Source organism: Ailuropoda melanoleuca, chromosome 11, assembly GCF_002007445.2.
Source record: "Ailuropoda melanoleuca isolate Jingjing chromosome 11, ASM200744v2, whole genome shotgun sequence".
Classification (NCBI taxonomy): Eukaryota; Metazoa; Chordata; class Mammalia; order Carnivora; family Ursidae; genus Ailuropoda; species Ailuropoda melanoleuca.
The window spans coordinates 70,584,473-70,606,243 of NC_048228.1; the positions used below are offsets into that span (position 1 = coordinate 70,584,473).

At 37.8% G+C, this 21,771-nt stretch overlaps 2 protein-coding genes across 2 annotated transcripts in view; both read left to right on the forward strand.

Moving 5' to 3' along the window:
* Nucleotides 1-5,042: 5,042 nt before the first annotated feature.
* SGCB (sarcoglycan beta) lies at nt 5,043-17,611 on the forward strand. Its single transcript, XM_011225242.3, has 5 exons — nt 5,043-5,281; nt 9,475-9,660; nt 10,288-10,479; nt 10,791-10,922; nt 14,270-17,611. Exons 1-5 carry the CDS (start codon nt 5,102-5,104, stop codon nt 14,471-14,473), a joined length of 894 nt encoding a protein of 297 aa, XP_011223544.2. The 5' UTR covers nt 5,043-5,101; the 3' UTR covers nt 14,474-17,611.
* A 2,260-nt stretch (nt 17,612-19,871) lies between these two features.
* The window catches only part of LRRC66 (leucine rich repeat containing 66), a gene marked incomplete at its 3' end in the record, with an annotated part of 25,737 nt that continues 23,837 nt past the window's right edge, over nt 19,872-21,771 (forward strand). Inside the window, exon 1 of the mRNA XM_019799832.2 lies at nt 19,872-20,476. Coding sequence (XP_019655391.2) covers nt 19,996-20,476 — 481 coding nt within the window. The remainder of the gene's footprint in view (nt 20,477-21,771) is intronic.

Here is a 21,771-nt window from a genome sequence, read left to right on the forward strand (position 1 = left end):
CCTGCGCCAGGACGTGCCGGAGACGTGCCGGGTTCGGTAGCCAGCGAAGATGCGGGTAAAAATAGCCTCAGCCCCTGAGCGGGGAGGCTCCCCTGACACCAGCCAAGAACCAGTCAGCTGTTGCCTGGATGTCTGCGTGGGGCCACTGCTTGTGTCTGCCGTCCCCGATATGCAGGCATCAGGTTTCTCCTCCCGCTTTGGTTTTGGAGATGTGGTCACCAGTTTAAAACTGCCTCCTGTCCAGTTGGTTTAAAATTATTTTTTTTAGTGCTTTATCAAGTATTTCCTGATCTGCATTGTAAAGTTGTACCTTAGAGTAGTTTAAAAGACTATTTTCCCCCTAAAGCAAGCTATACATATGCATACACATACATGCATGCGTTACATATACATACCTACAGTTGCTAGGATATTTTTTGTAATAAAAATAATTTTCATAGTCACTTTTTTCCATAACTGTTATTTCCCTTTACAAAGCTATGATACCATAGTTTCCTTTGAAAAAGTCTCATTCTACAACATTATTGAAAAAAATAAATGCAAGTCAAGTTGCCAGCATTCTGTTCTCAGAAAAGACCTTAACTACTTAACTGATTTTAGAGAACTGTTAAATATGTATCACTGGAACAGTCATTCTGAAGGACATGAAAAAATAGAAAACACGAATCCACCTTCAAGGAGCTTAAAGTCAAACTGCCAAGTAAATGCAGAAAAATCAGCTAAGTGGGCAAGCTACAGACCAAAACAGTAAAATAAAATCTAAAGGAATGAGTGAAAGTAAAAGGAGACAAAAGCTTCTTAGACTTGTTAAGATTAAAATTGTTCTTTGGCTTTCCTGATTTCCCTTCTGACTTATCACCTCTTGTTTTAGATGGTTCTTTTTTCATCCACATTACCTACTGATGCTCTGGAGGTTCCAACAAGGTTCTGTTCTTGCTTTACACATAAACTGGGCAGTCTGGTCCATTCCTTAGTTTCCACTTCAGAGTTAAACATTTATGTCTCCAGCCTGAACTGAATTTTCCACAGGCACCCCGAACTCAAAAATGTACGAAATTGGATTGCATCCTGTTTACCATTAAAAGGGCTACAACCATCCATTCACTTGGTTATCCTAGCTAGAAACTTGACAGTCGGACCAGCCTAAGGGAGCTCAGAAGGGACACACATGTGGTTTCATGCTCTCCTGTCCCAGGTGTGATGTTTGAACACAGGACCCCACGTTTTCTTTTTCCTTCATATACCACATATTATGTACCAGGTCTCTACCTGAGAGTCATCTTAGATTCCCCAATCAATCACCAGGTTCTGTGGTTCTTCCTCTTAATGCCTCTCCCCATCTTCTCTTCAGCTAAGGCTCAGTCAAGCCCTCCTTTGGACTAATATCAACAGTGTTTATCTAACAGTTGACATCTTCATCTCTAAACTCTTCTGTTCCAGCTTATCTCTTTTTGGTACATGACTTTGATTTTGCTGTAATGCAAATCTGATTGTATCACTAACCCATTTTAAATTTTTAGTAGTTCCCCATCACCTTCAGGATAAAGTCCATTGTTCTTGACACAGTACTTATGTCCATTCATTTGCTGGCCCCTAACCATACATCTGACCCTATTCTTTGCCCCATTTCTATACTCATCCTTTTACCATCCACAGAAACTGCCAAAATTAGTTCACACTGAGATGACTTGTATTCAAAATTTCCATGCTGTTCCCTCTGACTGGAATGCCTTTCTCTGTGCTCTTGCCTGGCTAACTCCTATTTATCCTCCCAAGATTCAAATGAAATCTCAGCCTTTCTTAAAAACCTTCCCCTTGATGCACCTGCTTGCTGGTAGAGCTACCTTCCTCTTCTGTACCTTTCAGTATCCTTGCTACCACTGCATTTGCCATGTTGAACTGCCATTGTTAGTGACCCGGTCTGTCTACTCTCCTGGCCGGTAAGCAAGTTTATTGAGGGTAGGTGCTATGTCTGGCTTGTCTTAGTGATCTGCAACATTTGGCATATAGTAACTCTTCAAAAAATCATAAATGTATCAAATTGATTATAATAATGTGCATGAATTGGCAGAAAAGAGTAAAGAATGCATCCCAGGAGGGATCAGTTTTGTCCTCTCTTTTATGTAGACCTTTATTCAAGCCCTGACTTTTAAATTGCCCATACTGTGTCTGTGAAAATTAGAAGAAAGCATACCTCCTTTAAGGTATTCTATACGTTCAGCCAAAAAGTATCAAAATGCATATTCCACTGGAAGATGTCTACAGTACCCTTGTACCCTCATAGATGTTGCACCTCATGCAGACACACCACCTACACAACACTCAACAACCTGTTTTGTGAAGAAATCTGGTGAGTAGATTATCTTCTATAGAGCCTTCCTTACTGCTTTGTGGAATTACAAAAATTATATCTGCTGCATTACTCACAATGATTATTCCTGTCTTTTTCTATTTTCCATAAGCGCTTAACCAGCCTGCTACCTCTGCCGCTGTGATAAGATTCCAGTAGGCTTCTCCGCTTCTCCACTCTTCATTGGCAGATGACCTTGCCTTTCACATCTCAAAGAAAACAAAGAATGCTTTCTCTCCTGGGTGTGAACTGTTTCATTTAAGTGGGAGCCTGTCCTTTTCTCATGTATTCTGTATCACTTTCTTTCCTGCCTCCTAGAGTGTTTCGTTTCCTACATTATCCTGCCCTACTGTGAGAGCTTTGGTCTTTGCCCCTCTTGGCTTCTTTCCCTCTGCCATCAAACATACGGTCTTTCCCCAAATTGGGGGGGGGGGCGGTTACTAACAGTAACAACAAAAGCACAGTTTTCCTCTGATAGTACATAATTCTTTAGCTAGAATCTTCTTCTCTTTTTCCTCTTTTCTCCTTCTGGATTGGAAAATACATGTATACATGTGGCATCTTTTCAGACTGTGTCCAGCTTACCAGTTTGCTACTCCGAGTTCACCTTTGAAGGTTATAGAAGCACTTCTTGACAAAGCAAGTTCAGCAACAATGCACGTTCTTGGTTTTCTTACTATTCATTGCATTTCTCATTTTCTACTACAGCTGCACATTTAAATTTTCCCAAAACTGTGTCGGCCCTTTGTTCTCTTTCCTGTATGCTGTTTTTCAAGTAAACTGATGCACTCTCGTGGATTTAATTTACCTCGAGGCTAAGGACTCTCTCAGATCTGTATCTCTAGTCCTGACTGATCTAATACCCCATTCCATCCTTCCGCTTGCCTTTGAGTCCTGTGGCTATTTCTCATTTAGTTTAAGTGCAACATATGCAGAATCTTCTCCCTCCTCCATTCCCCATATTTAGCTAGTCACCATTCAGTAAACATGAGATTCTTTGAAGTTGGCTGCAAATTCAGTCAGCTCCTCTCATGAAGTATGTTTTTAATCTATCCTTTTTCGTCCCACCTTAGTTTAGGCCCTCATTACCTCATTCCTTCAAACCTCCATTACGACAACATCCCCAACAGCCTACTCACTGGTAGTCCTGTGTCCTCTCTACCCTACAAACACCCACATATTTAGCATCCTGAAATGTATGTCATTCGTGCTCAAAAACCTCCAGGGACTCCTAGTTAAACAGAAAGACCAGAATTTGTACCCAGCAACCCAAGAATTTTCTCAACATGCCCTACTTTTCAACTCTATTCTCCCTACTCTGCCAGCTCTAACCCACCTGCTTCCTGTTTCCTTGAAAACAAATGCAAAGCCATTCTGTGTCTCCACCCGTTGAACTCCATAGCATGAATTAGCCACACTATTGATTCTGGCACCTGAACATACAGAATATTTTGTTGCACTGCTAACTACTTTATACCCAAATCACATTTGTAATATCTAGAGAATAAGGGTCCTGCCCTATATTTCTTTAGTATTCCTATATGTGGTATTAGTGTTTAAACATAAAAATATTTAATAAATGCGGGGCGCCTGGGTGGCACAGCGGTTAAGCATCTGCCTTCGGCTCAGGGCATGATCCCAGCGTTATGGGATCGAGCCCCACATCAGGCTCCTCTGCTATGAGCCTGCTTCTTCCTCTCCCACTCCCCCTGCTTGTGTTCCCCCTCTTGCTGGCTGTCTCTATCTCTGTCAAATAAAATAAAATAAAAATATTTAATAAATGCCTATTCAATAAATAAGTTTTCTCGGAGCTCTAAAATGTATGTAAGTTGGGCAGTATCCATTTCTACCCATTCTGTGTTCATGATGTATTACCAAAAATGTTACTCAACCATAGTCTAAGTTAGAGGTTCTCAAACTTTTCAGTCTCAAGTTATTTTTATGCCCTTAAAAGTTACTGAGGATCCCAAAGAACTTTTGTTTATGTGGGTTATAGTCATTGATATTTACCGTATTAAAAATTAAACCTGAGAAAATTTGAAACACAGGAATACACAAGCACACATTCCATTTGCTGTTAGAGCATTGATTTCATCACATACAGTCATTTAACCTCTGGAAAACTCCACTGAACATTCATGAGAAAAGGAGAGTAAAAGAGGTAAATAACATTTGGTGTTATCTTGAACATAGTTTTAATGCTGTGGCCTCCTGTAAGAATTCAGGGGACTCCTCCCAGTCTCCCCTGCCCATACTTTTGAAAACTGCTGATCTAGGATAGTGTTAGCTTTAGCCAATTGGGATGATAAATAGCAAAGTATCTCAGCCTTTCCAAATTTTTTTCTTATACATGAAAATATATATATATATATTGAAACAAATCACTATAAATCATTAACTAAAAAAAGTTGACCCACTGTGGAATGTATATGTCAACTCTTCCCCCAGATGAGCTAGTTGTGCACTTTAGGGACACTAGGTCTATTCAAAGCAGAGGGTAGAAACATGTTATCAAAGAGTCACACTAAAGGTTCTTCTCTGCTACCCCTCTAAGCGTAGGAACGTCCTGACTTGGAGCCTGCAACTCAACATGACTTAAAGTTTATTCATGGAAAATATATCACTAACCAGTTCAGCTTTCTTTCGTTAGGAATTTGCACTTCATAAATTCATTGAAAAGAATGAGTATGGCTGTTCCGTTGTGTTGTATTTTGTTTTTAGCAAAGTTCCAATGGTCCTGTAAAGAAGTCCATGCGTGAGAAGGCTGTCGAGAGAAGGAATGTCAATAAGGAGCACAATAGTAATTTCAAAGCCGGATATATTCCAATTGATGAAGATCGTCTCCATAAAACAGGACTGAGAGGAAGAAAGGGCAATTTAGCCATCTGTGTCATTATCCTCTTGTTTATCCTGGCTGTCATCAATTTAATTGTAAGTATGTGGTACAGAATTTTCTTTTTTTAATTACCATGGGGAACATTTTAGTGAAATCTTGGACTTTGTTTCTATAATTTCTTTTGAAGCCCTCTTTCTCCTTTTCTATATGTGTTTTATCTCTTACTAAGTTTTTTTAGATGCACAATTGCCCTTCATAGTGTACACAAAGAGCCCCTGACTTGCTTATTCTCCAAAGTATTGTCTAACAGAATCCTGTCTTCCTAATTTCACAACCAAGAGTACATTTTATCAAATGTTTTTTTCTCCTGATACAGACTTTGAAAAACAACAGGAGATTCCAGCTTTTACACACTTACAGAAAAGAACCACTGGCATTTTTAAAATGTATTATTAAAGTGTAGTTAACATACGATGTTATATTAGTTTCACGTGTACAACATGGGCATTGGACAGTTCTATACATTACTCAGTGCTCCCTAAGTGTAGTCACCATCTGGCACCATACAACATTACTACAGTGTTATTGACTATATTCTCTATGCTGTACTTTTCATCTCTGTGGCTTACTTATTTTATGACTGTAAGTCTGTACCTCTTATTGAGTTGTCATTAATATGTTACATATTTTAAAAACCTAGTATGCTAATATTGCCATGTATTATTTTTATTTAGAAGAAAATGTGCATGGAATATTCCCTTTAAAGGACTTAACTTTTGGAAGGATAAAGTCAACTCAGTAGAAGAGACCTTTGCCATCATGACTTTACTGCCTTCACCTCTCCTAAAAAATATAATCCTTTCTGTTTTCATTCAGCTTTTCCTAAATTTAGTCTTACCTCCTCAACTAGATTTTAAAATTGTAAACCTTGTTTGACAGCAGAGGGTTATATTTTGAGGTCTTAAGTCTCTGTTGTCAAAGAATGAAAGGATCTGGTAGACCAGTTTACGTTAAGGTGCTAAAGACCTAGTATGTTGTCTTTTCCAAAGATACTTGCTTTTCTAAAGGACTTAATCCAAGGTTGTAAGTACCTGAGGGTTAAACTTGAACCCCTCTAGCACACGTGTAGATGACGTATTCAGAGGATGGTTACTGGTCTACCAGTGACTGATGTACACGGGCTACAGTGGTTCTAAAGTGATTCCATTTATTTTTATTTTTGACTTCTAGTACTTTCAAGCCAGTCCTTTATATTTTATGTATATCCAAAACGTTCGTTTCTAATTCTTCCCTTACATTGGTAAGAGCTGGTACTGTAAATAGCTTTACTAGGAGCACGTGTTCTGAATTTATTTTATCTAAAAAAATTTTTTGTTGGAAACTTCTGGTTAAGATGGCAGAATGAAGACATTTTCATCCCCTTCCTCTTTAAAAAGCTCATTCCAAGGTGACAATGTCAAGAAACCAAAATATCTTGAAAGAACATGGGAAGCAGCCGAAATCCTAAACTATAATATATAAAGACAAAAGGGGCGCCTGGGTGGCACAGCGGTTAAGCGTCTGCCTTCGGCTCAGGGCGTGATCCCGGCGTTATGGGTTCGGAGCCCCACATCAGGCTCCTCCACTATGAGCCTGCTTCTTCCTCTCCCACTCCCCCTGCGTGTTCCCTCTCTCGCTGGCTGTCACTATCTCTGTCGAATAAATAAATAAAATCTTAAAAAAAAAAAAAAAGACAAAAAAGCAGGAGGAGAAATGGCAGATAACTTACCAGAGAAGAGAAACTGCTTCTGTGTGTTGGAGAAAATGCCTCACAGAATCATTAGGAATTGGAAATACAAGTACCGTGAAAAGCAGGAGTGAGGCAGGAACTGAAGACAGCTTTTTGAAAACCCTGTAGAAAGAGCCATGAGATCCCTCGCCTTCCTCTCCCTTCCAGCCAACAGTTAGGCAGCCTCGCCTCTTCAACCCCACACAGCATGTTATGGAAGGGAGAGGATTCTTCCTGCCCGAGGATACTGTGCAGAGGAGGGTAGGGATGGGTTTCCATGCTGCAGGTGGGGAAGTCTGAGTTCTGAGTGCTGAGACTCCGTTTCTCAGCTCTCCAGCTCTCTTCTCAGTCTCTGTCCCAGCTCCCTGGCACCAGGCTTCTGCCCCACAGGTGAGAGGCGAAATAGCCTGTTCTGGCAAAACCGAAGCCTCTGGAGAAAAAACCTGTAGATACTGACACTTGTCAGGTCCCCACGAAAAAGTCACCTAATCTCCTGCCGGGGAGCCTGTCTGTCACAAACCCTACCCCACTCAGAAAACTTTTCCATGCACTTTTTTAAACCTCACTGTTAAATATGAACGCTGAGCCACCAGGGGTCAAGGGATTTTTTGGAAAGCTCCCAGAATTGAAAAATGATGGAGACTAAAAACACAAAACATGGGGAAAATAGGAATTCAGGGAGATAGAGAAAATAAAATGAATGACAGAAAACTTAAAAAACTAAAACCAGTATCTTCAGAGAAATGAGAGGATATTACATCCATGAAACAAGGATGACATGTGATTAAAGAATAAGGAAGAACTTGCAGAAATACATAGGGATGGGTGGATGGACAGATGGATAGAATGGAGAAAGAGAGAGATTAGAAGATAAAGAAAAGGAACCCTTCCAGAAAGCTCAACAAAATTAAAGAATCAATCCAGGAAGTGTAACATTCTGTTAATAGGAGTTTCAGAAAGAGATAAGAAAGAACACTGGGGAAGAAGTTATCAAATAAACCAAGAAAATTTCCTAGAACAGATTGAAAACTACCATTCTGGGTCAAGTGTCATGCATAAAAAAGACTCACACCAAGGCCATGACTGTGAAATTTAAGAAAACCAAGGATAAAGAGAAGATCCTAAAATCTTGAAGAAGAAAAATAAAAACAGGTTATGTATGAAGAATACAAAATCAGAGGCATCAAACCTCTCAAATGCAGCCTTGCAAACCAGACAGCAAGACAGCAAAGGCCTTGAAAATTCAGAGAGAAAATAACACGAAACCTAGAAATGTCTATCAAGCTAGACTGTTAATCAAATGTGAGGGCTTATAATGATGTTTTTTAACCATGCACACTCTCAAAATTTCCTTCACGTATATTCTTTCTAAGGAGGCCAGTGGAGGAGGTGCTCACTGCAAGAAAGCACTAACTCGCAGAGAGCTGGAGGGAGGGATGCAGGACATGGGGTGTCCAGCACCGACAAAGACGAAGAAGTTCCAGCCTGAAAGTAAATGGAAAGTTCGCAAGTTACGACTGCGTTGCATACCCCAGGGGAATAGGCCAGATTGGAGCAAGAGGATCAGAGTTCCAGCAAGCTTTCCTGAGAGAGGAAAATAGAACTCATAGAATAAATTCTCTAAGAGGTTTGGACTTTGAGAACCTTTGACTGACTGACATTTTACAGAAACATTGGAGGTTTTGAAAAGATCCAGTCAGGTTTTCAAAGAAACGAAGCAAATGTGGTCCAGTGCTGGAGAAAGACAAATAGGAAATTCCAAGTGACACGGAGTACCAGAAAGGAACTGCTCTCTTAGCTACAGTATTTGGCTTAACAGTGAACAGTACTTACACTATTACTTAAAATTTGTACTTACGGTACTAAAAATACGGAACCTGGGTCTAGCCAGCACTCGAGATGGGAGCAGGGGAAAAGAAATATAAATGAGATAAATTCCCATCTGCTAAAGTAGGATATTAATAGATAAAACCTCAAATTGATGAGTGAAGATAATATATCAGTTAAAAATCTGGAATAAATTCTAGATGAAATGCCTAAAATTGGTGAAAGTGACTGTTCCTAGACGAGATGTGGAGGGAGCAGAAGAAGTAAGAAACTGCTCTTTTTTTTTTTCTGAGATTTTATTTATTTATTTAACAGAGAGAGAGCACAAGCAGGGGGAGCAGCAGAGGGAGAGGGAGAAGCAGGCTTCCTGCTGAGCAAGGAGCCCAATGTGGGGCTCGATCCCAGAACCCCAGGATCATGACCTGAGCCGAAGGCAGACACTTAACCGACTGAGCCACCCAGGTGCCCCAAGAAACTGCTCTTCTAGCACTTTTTGACTTAGCTATTTGCCTGTAATACCTTGATAAAAATAAAATTGGTTTTGTTTATAAGTGGAAAACCAATTGATGTGTTCATTATCACTGATGAGACATCTTAGGAAGTTTAATCCTTTGGCAATTACCTTTTCTGTTTGTTTTCTAATAATGTTAAATGTGTGCTACCTATTAACAGGGGGCTTGTGTTCTCTTTTAGATAACACTTGTTATCTGGGCTGTGATTCGCATTGGACCAAATGGCTGTGACAGCATGGAGTTCCATGAGAGTGGCCTGCTCCGGTTTAAGCAAGTATCTGACATGGGAGTTATACATCCTCTTTATAAAAGCACAGTAGGAGGAAGGCGAAATGAAAACTTGGTTATCACTGGCAACAACCAGCCTGTAAGTTACCATATCAATTGAGGGGCATTAGAGAAAAATTCTTTGTAAAAACCTAGAGTTGATTATTGGAAATGGATATTTTCCTCAAGAGAATATTCATAAGCATATTTAATAATATTGTTGGTCTTATATCTGTTAATATTACATGCTTTCTTAATATCTTAATATGGTAGCGTTTTCTGTAACAGATTAATTACTCTAGGAATAGAGTGTTCTCTTTCTTCTCCATGCAAAGGAACCAGCAAACAAAGCGCCTTCCCAGATTGGAATACCCTGTACTTTCTGGGAGTCTAGAAGGGAATATGCCAATAGAGTCTACAGCAGCCCTTGCCAAGTGGCTACTGTAACACAGGTTTTCAATGGAATAGAACCTCAAGGAGGTATTCTTACCACCCCTTATGCATCTTAGGCCCAGATCTGTCTATATGCCCTGTGACCCATGCAAACAAGCATATAAACCCTTATTTTAAAGAACTCTTTTCCCAAGTGGATAGAGACAGGACAGACAGATACAATTAAAATTATGTGAACTTAGTCTGTTATTATAAAGTGTTTGATAATGTTCGTTATGAATTTTGGATGCAGTCTCCTTTGAAAACATATTCATGATAAAGTGTTTCTCTGAAGATTGTTTTTCAGCAAGGGACAACAAAGCTCAGTGTAGAAAAGAACAAAACTTCTATTACAAGTGACATTGGTATGCAGTTTTTTGACCCGAGGACTCAGAATATCTTATTCAGCACAGACTATGAAACACATGAGTTTCATTTGCCAAGTGGAGTGAAAAGTCTGAATGTTCAAAAAGCATCTACTGAAAGGGTATGATTTATTTTGTTTGCTTTATTAATGGAAGAGAATTACTGTCTAAAGTTACAAAGCGGGAGGGGAGTTTTGCTGTTTTATAGTGATGTGAAAGAATAAATTCTAGAACAGTGGGAAGGATTGGTTAGTTCTAGATTTGTCATCTGATCATTATCAAGTCACATCTCTCTCTCTCAACACCTATAAAACATGACTGAAAACTCTTGCCTTTCATATTCCGTGGTTGAAACTCCTGTTCCTCTGTCTCTGATAATAATTCTCACTTTAATTTAGAAATGCTTTTTATTACTTTTTGTTTTAATTTTCAGATTACCAGCAATGCTACTAGTGACTTAAATATAAAAGTTGATGGGCGTGCTATCGTGCGTGGAAATGAAGGTGTATTCATTATGGGCAAAACCATTGAATTTCACATGGGTGGTAATATGGAGTTAAAGGCGGTGAGTATTTCTTAAGAGTTTTAGAGAATTATTAGATTCTTGGGCACATAAATCTATTTGTGGAATAGTATACAATTACTAAAAATGGTAATGTAGTTGTATATTTTTTGACATGGAAGGATGTTCAAAATGCACTTTAAAGTGAAAGAAAGTTACAGTTTGTGAAATATCTCGTTTTCATTTTTTTTTTATAATTTTTTTTTAAGATTTTATTTATTTATTTGACAGAGATAGAGACAGCCAGCAAGAGAGGGAACACAAGCAGGGGGAGTGGGAGAGGAAGAAGCAGGCTCATAGCAGAGGAGCCTGATGTGGGGCTCAATCCCATAGCACCGGGATCACGCCCTGAGCCGAAGGCAGACGGTTAACCGCTGTGCCACCCCAGCGCCCCTCATTTTCATTTTTTAATATGTATGTACATTTATAAAAACTTGGAAGGGTATGCCAAAATGTCAACAATGGTTGGCTATGGGTAGCAGGATAACAGACGACTTTACTTTTATTTTTCTTTCTGCTTGCCTCTTGTTTTCTAAAAAAAATTTTCACAACATGATACCTATATTATTTTAAAAGGTAAAAATAAATAAACTTCCAAAATTCTGAAAGAATTCTCAAAGTAAGAATTATCATAGTAAGTATCCATTCCCTGAAGTTGTTGGGTTTTTTTTTAATTAAAGATTTTTCATGCCCTTTCCTGAGTTTCATATCCAGTGGTGTGAAAATCAATTACCAAATGTACAAAATGTATTTTATTTACCCATCTATTATTAACTGCAAAGGAAAGAGATTTTGCCTTTATTATAGCTATTGAAAAGTGAAGTTTTGTCCTTCACAGATTATATCTGAACTTCAGCGGGTAACATATCTCATATAAGGGAGCCAGAAGTCCAAAAATGGTTTACCTGCTCACAGTTTTGATCAAAGCATATTTATTCAAAATGTCTTTGGCCACCTGCTATATGCTACTTAACCAAAGCTAATTAAATTTATTTTACCAAGCATCATATATGACAAAAATAAACTTAAACCTAAGGACACATAAAATAATTATTTCCTTTTATTTAAATTTATTTTAATTTAGAAAAAATAAGCTTTAAAAAATTAAGTTTTCCATTTTCATAAATAGCTTTCTCCTCTAAAACACATACTACAATTTCTAAATAATAAAGATAAACATAAATGTGTTTCTTGCTAGAAACTCAATAGCAATACTGAGTGTTTTTTGCATGTGTTATAGTAAGAAGCCATTCCTCTAAGAGAATAGTGTTGAAGAACGGTCACAATGGGGCTGTTATTGTCAGCACTGGAAATTCAAAGAAGCAAGAGGTGTGATAGAGCTGCATATAGCCATTAGCAAGTTATCTAAATCTTTTCTCTTTTTTCTACTTGAAAAGTCTATGTGTTGTTGATATGGGAAATATTAAGATACTTTGAAATACATATATATATACCAGTTTCTCCACAGTTAAAGAAAAACAAGCACCAAGTACTGAAAAGATAATTAGCTTTATAATCCAGTTAATATCAGTGGTTAGTTTTTAAGTATATAGCTAATTATAAGGAAAAATTTTTTTAAAAAAGAAAGAATTTTATCAAACTGCGTTTAAAGAAATAACTGCTCTAGCAATTTAAAGAAAGTAAAATTAAATGACCACAAGATGGCAACATTGGAACAAAATTTCAAAATTCATCACTCCAGGCTTCTGTTTATTCCATATGCATACTAACACTACATAGTCAATTAGCTATTTCCATTTCTTCAAACACAACTTTGTCTTATTGCTTCGAATGCCGTCTATGACCTACCTGATGACTCTCAAATCTGGAACTCCTGCTTTAATCTCTCCTCTGAACTAAGACTCACACACCCAGCTAGAATTCTTACCATCTCACTCCAGTGCATAATCGCCATCTCAAATTCAACAAGTCTAAAATCTTCATACCCTCCCTCTCTCCCCAAATATGCCTTTCTTTCAGTGTTCCCATCTTGTTAAATGGTGCCCATCAGTCCATCAGCAAAGCCTTCTGGCTCTGCCTTCAAAAGCGAGAGTCTGGCTGCTTCTCATTGCCTCCACCACCTCCACCCCCACCCCCCGTGGAATGAACTGCCACCACGTCCCGCTGCACTGTTGGAACGGCCTCCTAAATGGTCTGGCCTCTTTCTCAGTCACCCTGTGATCAGCTGTCTGTACGGAGTCAGCTGTCTGTACAGCAGCCACAGTGATCCTTCCTCAAAGATCACATCACTTTCACGTTCACATCCCTCCAAATAGCTTCTCATCTAACTGGGGATACAACTCAAAGTCCATTCCCTTCCCTAACGTGTCTGGCCCCAAGTTATTTCTTTGACTCATCTCCTACCAGTCGACTCTTGTGCTGTCTGCTTTAGCCACGCTGGCTTCCACCTGTTCCTCGAACACCTAGCACATCTTCACACTGGGGCCTTTGCATGTATTGGGTCCTTTGCCTGAGGGGCCCTTCCCCCATTGCCCACATGGCTTATGCATGTCACCCAGTTTCTGCTGCTTTTGTGACCTTATCAGAGAGGCCTTCCCTGACTACCCTTTGTAAACAGAGCCCCTGCTTGGTCTCTGTCTGCTCACCTTTTTTCCTCCAGTGATGTTTGATTTATTTTACCTGTTCACATGTTTATTGTCTGCCCCTCCTCATTAAAATGTCAACTGCATGAGAACTTGGCTGTCTGTTGATTGCTGTATGGTTAGCACCTAGAATAGTATCTAACTCATAGTAGACACTTAATAATTATTTGTTGAATGAATGAAAAGAAGAAAAGGAAAGAGGGAGGAAAAAGGGAGAGAGAGGCTTAGAAGTCCCAAAAAGAAAGGGCCTACAGTACAAGAATGTTTCTGAAACAGTGGGCTTGAAGAAGAGAACCTCAAGGCAGTTTTCTTTGAGTGCCTGGTTTTCAAAATTGTCGGGTTTGAACTTTCATATGTGGTGTTGCAAAAACATTAGAAATTAAAATTAATTTTCTGTAGGAGAAAAAGTGTTTTTCTTCTCATCATCAGAAACGTACCAGTCAGTAACTTTGTAAAAACTCTCTTAGGAAATAAAAAATGAAAATTATCTGTATCAGTCTTATGCACTTAGGAATTTTGATATAATTTTAATAACGTGTGTTATAACTGTATTGTTATGCATTATGAACTAAAGAGGTCACTAGTTGAATCTTGACATTGGTTTTGTTTTCTTTGTTGTTGTGTTGGTCATGACTTTACTGTTTTTTACTACCTATTTTTCTTGTTAGTATTCTAAGTTTTGTTTATTAATTTTGTCCTGTCACCACTTGTGGAGGTAAATAAATCATACTGTTGTTCTCCTGATAGGAAAACAGCATCATCCTAAATGGAACTGTGATGGTTAGCACGACTCGCCTACCTAGTTCCTCCAGTGGAGACCAGTTTGGAACTGGTGACTGGGTGCGCTACAAGCTCTGTATGTGTGCGGATGGAACGCTCTTCAAAGTACAAGTAACAGGCCGGAACATGGGCTGCCAGATCTCAGACAACCCCTGCGGAAACACTCACTAGAAGAACCTGAGAGGTCACCCACGTGTTCATATCTCGACTCGACTTTTTTTTAAGAGTGTGCATGCAAGTCATGTTTTTAGAGAGTTTGCGATAACTCTCCTTTTATCTACAGAGCACTACTGTATCTATTATGTAATCTCCATATCTAAAAGATTGTCTCAGAGAGCCTAAATTTTAATACAGTTCATTAAGTTGCACTGATCTTCAAATTACAGTTCTAAAGTAATTATCAGAAGTGAATACAAGCAAAATTAATCTTTAAAGAAGTGTTTTTAAAATCCCACTTTTCCTTGTTTAAAGGATAAAGGGCTGAAGCAACTGTTTAGACTCACTGTAAGTAAATTTTGGTAACTAATGGGGATACACCATGAATAAATGTTACATGCTCTGTCTTTTGGCTTCTAAGAGAAAAGACCGATTTTTAGTGCATTAATTTTCAGCCGTATTCTCAATGTAAGTGAAGTCATTAAAGAACGTCACATATGTGAGCTGGTAAGAAACTGTGGTTTCTTAGTTTTGCACTAGGATGAAAATACTCTGTAATAGAATGTTTACTCTTTAAATATTGATGAGGACGAAGTGTTCACAATGTGGTAGAAACTGAAACACCATCTCAGCTTTAACTGTTAAATCCTGATGACAGCTGTCATTTACTGAGCATCTAACACATGCTAGGCACTGTCCCAGGCACTGCATCTGTAATATCGCTCATTCTCACCACAGCTCTGGATGTCGGTGTTATTATCCCAGTTTTATCCATCAGGAAACTGAGGATCAGAGAAGTTAAGAAACTTAAGAAATGTCACATAAGAAATAGCCGGCCAGGTTGGGATTGGAACTCGCATGTGATTCAAATCTAGATGTACCTGCTTCCAAATACTGTGTTCTTTTCACTATCTTCATTGAAGGCTTAATGTTTAAAACTCTAGAAAAATGAAGAGAGACTAATTCAAACTTACCTAAGCAGATAAGAATCAAAACAGCCATGCTTACTCTAGTTTGAAAAGAAAAATAAATCTCGTGTCAAAAAAAAAAAAAAATGGCCAACTGCTATCAGGTTTTAAACTAGCTTAAACCAATTCCAAAATATTATACTATAGGGAAGTCAGATTAGCCTAGTTGTAGGTTACTGCAGTTTCCTAACTGATGGGCCTGGGCACCTGGTAGTACCTGAATTGGGTAAAAGGGTTACTAAGATATTTATACCTTCAGGCCTTAAGGCAACACAGTGAGAAGTGGGAGGCCATGGCCCCAGGCAAGTCCGAGGGGCTGGGAATGGCTGGTGAGTTCACCCCGGTGTGGCATTCAGATAGCACCCAGTGCAATGTGCAGTAGGCCTTGAACAAGGTCAGGCCACACTGGTGTAAAGGGTGCGAATACATAAAATGAATCTTTAAGTAACTTTTGAGTAAGTATGAGAACTGATCTCTGCTCCTCATATCACAATCCCATTGTAAAGATTTACAACCCTCAAGGCAGTTGATTTTTAATGTATTTTATATTTGACTTAAAAGGAGCTCTCTGGTATTATTAATCACACACAGCATCAGGGGCCTAGTTTTCAGAATAGTTTGCTGTGAAATAAGCAGTAGAGATAAATCCTAAGCCCTGCACTGCATTCAAGTATAACGGTATTCTGTCCTGGTCTCTTTGAACTGTGTAGATAAGAAAATCAATACAAAAAACAATTTGCATTCAGTATAGTCACAGTTCTCTCTGATAGAACAACCAAATGCCTTAGAGATTATGAATAGTCATTAAAATGTACTAAAAGAGATTGACTTACTATATAATACTGAGTACAGTTTTTAAATGAAGGAAAAAGTGAATTTTATTTTTTTATTTAAATTCAATTAGCCAACTTATAGTACATCATTAGTTTCTGATGTAGTGTTCAATAAAATTTATAACACCCAGTGCTCATCACATCACGTGCCCTCCTTAATGCCCATCACCCAAAATGTGAACTTTATGACTTCTGAGTGTTATTAATTGTTGTGATATTCAGATCTTTGAATATATTCAGTGTCATTTCATATTTGAATGATGTTCAGAAAAATCCATTGGAATTTTCATTCAGATGCTTAGTATATTTTTAATTTTACATTCTTTACTTGTCTGCTCTATTTAGATTTGTTTTGAAAGTCTCTTGAAATATTTTTACAAAACCACAAAACACTACGTTACAAAGTATTATTTATTGAGTATAATTCACGAAGCAATCTATTTTTACTCCTCTTTGAGAAATACTTGTGTTTTTGATACATTTCCATTAAGTGCTTTTAACATGAGAGGATATTTTGATGTTTTTGTAGAACTGATTGTAAAGGTAACAGGTATATAGTATTTTAGGACACTTTGCAGGTAGCCCTTGCCTTTTCACTGAGATGTAGGCCTGGAAAGCTCACTGGAAATGAGATCAAGAACAAACCGTCCATTTCACTTGTGATCTACTTTGCGTAAGGGTAAAGCTTCAGCTTTACCTCATTCTCATTCTCACCACCAGATGGTATTTTTCAAAAACTGAAATGTTAACTTTGCCTCTTTCTACTAGTTGTTCGTCCACTGCATTGAGCACTGATAGGAAAAGCAGCAGACTTGGGGAAAGTAGACCGACAGACAGGATCCCAGAAAAGGGGGGTAGATACATGCTTGTTTAAATAACTGCAGTACTTCAGAGATAGGTTGCAATGACGAGGGAGACAAACGAAATAAAAGCAAAGTATTTCAGAAACCATCCAGTGGGCAGCTAGGAAAATACAAAACAACACAAGTGTCTGCCTATATATGGTCTGCAATATTTAAAAATATTCTTATTTATATTCTTTTTGCATTATGAAAAGTAATAAATTTTGTGTGATAGTTTTAATGATGAAAGGTGGAAGTTTTATTTAGCTTTGAACGAATTTTTTTTAAGAGGAAAGTAATGTTACGGTGCTAAACTTGACAAAAAAGAGACCACTGAAATGCTGATAATTTTAGTAGTCTTTTAAAAAGTGTTGAGGGGGCAAAGACTACAAATTATGCCATACAAAAATAACCTATAACTCTGTTTCAGATTGCTAACCTGAGTTTCAGTTAATTCAGTTTGTAATAACTATTAATGATCTCTATTTACAATAAAGATTCTGTAAATTGTTTGCTGTTGATTTTTTAATGGTTAAAATTCTGGCAGGTTTCTACTTAATCATACAAACGTGATGGATTTAACTATAGCTTGATAATACTTAAAGACATTAGTGTTTATGTAATCTCTCTGGAATCCTGGAGCTCATAGCTCCAAGCTGTACAATTCCTGTTTGGATAGACCTACTCTCTGTGCATTGCAGACTGTCTCTCTCTAGTGGCTCCTCCCTCCGTGTCCCAGGGGAATGTGCACACTGTTACTGTGGCAAGAGGCCAGAGCCTGGAAGACGAAAGGGCGAAGGTTTGCCAGGGCCAGGCAGGCTCCAGGGGCGGATGGGTGGAGCCTCAAAGGCTCAGGTCTAAATCCCCACCTGGCTAGATCCAGACAGAGACCCATTTGACAACTTAAGGACCATAAGGTATGCCTTAGAAACTGTTACTGTTGTTGTGTTCTTCCTACATCTTACCAAACATACTTTCTTCTGCTTTCTTCTAATTGTTTTAACTTCTCTTTTATATAAGAATGGCCTCTTGGTTTCCGTTGTCCTTTCTGTTTCCTTCCTCCTATGTCTCCCACTCTCTGACACACACACCTCCAGTATCTCTGCTTCCTCATACTTAGGCTTGAATGTGTCCATTTAAAGACTGACATTTTACCTAACTGTTTCCAATTTCCTTAGAAAGTTTTCAGAGGTTCTTTACCTTATAAATAAAAGTCTGTATGTAGTATACATAATTTTTCTTTACAAATCGGTGTCTTTCATTTTAAGATGTAAAATTATCCTTATCTAGCTTTTTGAACTCAGATAATCTCTTCAACTTAAAAAGAACAAGGTCAATGAAAATCTTTAACTTCTGCCCCCGTAAGTATTTTCCAATCATATGTTTCTCTTCAATAATGCAAAGTAACGTGCCTGTGAATGACTATATTTTTTGGTTGTGACATTGTTACATTAACTTGGTATACAGTTGTATTTATAATGATTGCAGCTTTGAATACAGAAACAAATATCTTTCTGGCTGGACAAATTAATTCAACTTTTGGTATTTGGTAAGAGGCACGCTCCAAAAATAAATCACTCCTCCATGCTGTAGGGCACCTTTACGGTTCATGGCCATGAGTACCTGGATTTAGGTGCCCTGCAAAATGTGGAGAATTGACCTTGTATAAAACCACAGTTTAAAAGTTGCATGTTAAATTTCATTCACTCCATGCATTTAGTCATCCAAACAGCATAACCCTGGGACAGACTGCAGACTATTGAAAATAGAAAACATGGGGAGGAGGGGGAGGAATTATATATGTATTTTATTATATGTATATGTGTGTATATACATATATATATACACACACATATATATGGTTCTAGTCATCATTAAAAACAAGCAAGAGTCTCTTGTGACTGGAACTCTCTCTCTCCCTCTGTCTATATATATCTATAGATAAATAGATATTTGGAAAACATGGCCCTTCTGGGAGCTTACAGTCTTTTGGGGAGTTTAGTATCCACTTTCTTTTAAATTTTTTGTGTATACATTTAGCCATCGTAGATACTTACTTAAAAATTTTCAATTGCTTCTCAATCTTTGATGAAAAGATACTTGATGTTTATGTATCTTATTACATCTTCATGGGGCTGATGCAGAGCATCCTTTTATAACCCATTTTGTGTATGTTGTATATATCTCAATAATTTCAAAATTTAAAGTCACAAAAAATGTAAATTTAATTTTAAAAAATTAAGAGTCTCCTGTGTGAGTTGAACTTTCCCTTCACATAGTTCACAGTTTAGTGTAACTGGATGGCTTGTCACTCACATAATAAACTGCGTAGCTGATTACAGGTTGTAGATAAGCATAATAGACTTTGCTCAGTACTAATGACCGGCAAGAAAACTTAGTCTTTAATCTTGGTAGGTTTCCCTCTGAAGCAGACTGCATGGTGAGTGTTCCCGGAACAACAGACACAGAGGTGAGGCCCAAGTGAATATGTATTTTCTGAAAAATCAGGGGAGTTATTTCTTTAAAATGTAACATAAGTGTAACTGTATACTATAGCTTTGCCATTTTTTAAAAGACTTTATCTGAGAGAGAGTAAGAGAGCACGTGTGGGGTGGTGGGCAGAGGGAGAGGGAGAAGCAGACTCCCGGCTGGGATCAGGACCTGAGCCGAAGGCAGACAGAACCAACTGAGCCACCCAGACGCCCCATAGCTTTACCGTTTTCAGCTACATTTTAATGCCCCAACTTCTAAGAAATCAAACATGCACTTAAACTGGCAATCAAGGCAAGATAATTTTCTTAAATCTTAAATTGAAATTTGAATTTTCTGCTTATTTGCTGTTAATTTTCACATACATTATTTTGAATAAGTCCATTTTCCTTTCTCTAGGCATTATGGAAAACCTACATTTCCGAGTCCTAACAATGCTAATAGGTCTTTATTTTACTGGAACAATGACAAACCCATCCAGAAAAGGCAGGATTTTATTCAATTCTGAGTGCCTTCTGACAAACTGTTCTTTTCCTGGAAAGCACGATACCCGTGTGGACGTACCACAGTCAGCAGCCACCGAGGATCCGGGCACCAGTTTCCTTAGGGACCTCTTACAGTCTCACGTGCAGAAGGAAGACTGGAATATAAAACATCTGGACCTCAGCAACCATCGCATTTCGAACATCACCTTAAGCCCTCTTGCACACTTCCACGCTTTGCAAGTACTAAACCTCAGCAACAATTCCATCTGCTCTGTCTCACTGGATCTACCCAGTGCTAAGTCCTTGTGGGGCGAACGCCACAGAAGCAGCTTGAGGCGCGGGCTTCCATTTCTAAAGTTATTGATTCTAAAAAGAAACAAACTCACTGACATTCCCAAGGGTAAGTACAATTTTTAAAACATGGACTAGACCAAGAAACAATGAGATGTTTTATGCCCGCAAGAATTCCATGTTTGTTTTCAGTTTTGAGGTAGTCGCTGAAAGTAAAGCAATTTTATCAGGACAAATAAATGAGTTTCTTAGTGGACTTTCAAGTTATAATATATGGCATTCATAGCCAATGCAATTTAATCTCCCATTACTATAACTTACATTAATGTAATATAGATTTGTCGAGAGACACTAGGAAGTATTTAAGCGCTAAATAATAATGCATGATTTCCAATTACCTACTTTGATTATCATATATTTGTTACTAAATATAGAAAGCACTAAGAAGTAATTAGTTCATGTACTTTCAATGTGTAGCACAATTCAAATTAAGTCTGTTGCCATGTTTATAATTTTTGCTTTCTTAGAATACATTTTGCATCTGCTTGTCGGGTTGTCCTCCAAATGTAGACTAGAAATATGCTTATGTTGTAGCATCAAAGTGTAAACTTTCTTATTATCAAATCAAAATCAGAATTCTTTATCCTGGTTTCTAACAGGATACTCTACATATCCTGTTGTTCAGCAAAGTCTCATCTCTTCAGTAATCTACATGTTGGAGCTCCTTAACTAATCACCAATATTTTATTAAGAAAATATATCAGATTCATAATCCACAACACTTCCTTTGCCTTTTTTAATATTCAGGAGTGCTAGACAATTTCCTTTCCTTGTTTGTTTTTAGTTTAGGTCACTATTTGCTAAGTACTTACTTTATATAAGACAGTCTGCTAAAAAACAAAATGTAAGAATATTGTCTTTTTTTCCTCCATCCCAAATTATGCATATTTAGTTTTTCTTCTTTTCCATTCTTTCTTTTCATATTTTTATCATTTGGCTTTTTCTCCAACTTTTGGTTTTGTTTTAAGCATCATTTTGACAATATCCTACCAGGTGAAGGAATGACTATCCCAGTCATCAAATCAACAGAATTGTGTTCGAAGGAGAGGAGTCTTCTCTCCCTAAGCTTTTCCATAAAAGCAATGAGCAGGATTATCAGTGTAAAGTATAAACTAATTGCATCTTATTTTATAATTTTTTATTGTATTATTCTTATTTTTTAAAACCTGTTATTTGTAGAACATTAGTAATTTTAAAAAATTTAAAGCAAAAAACTTAAGTCCCCTCATGTATTACAGTTGACCACAGTACAGGTCTACTTATATATGGATTTCTTTTTATAAATACCTAGAGCACTGTAAATATAATTTCTCTTCCTTATGAGTTTCTTTTTTTTTTTTTTTT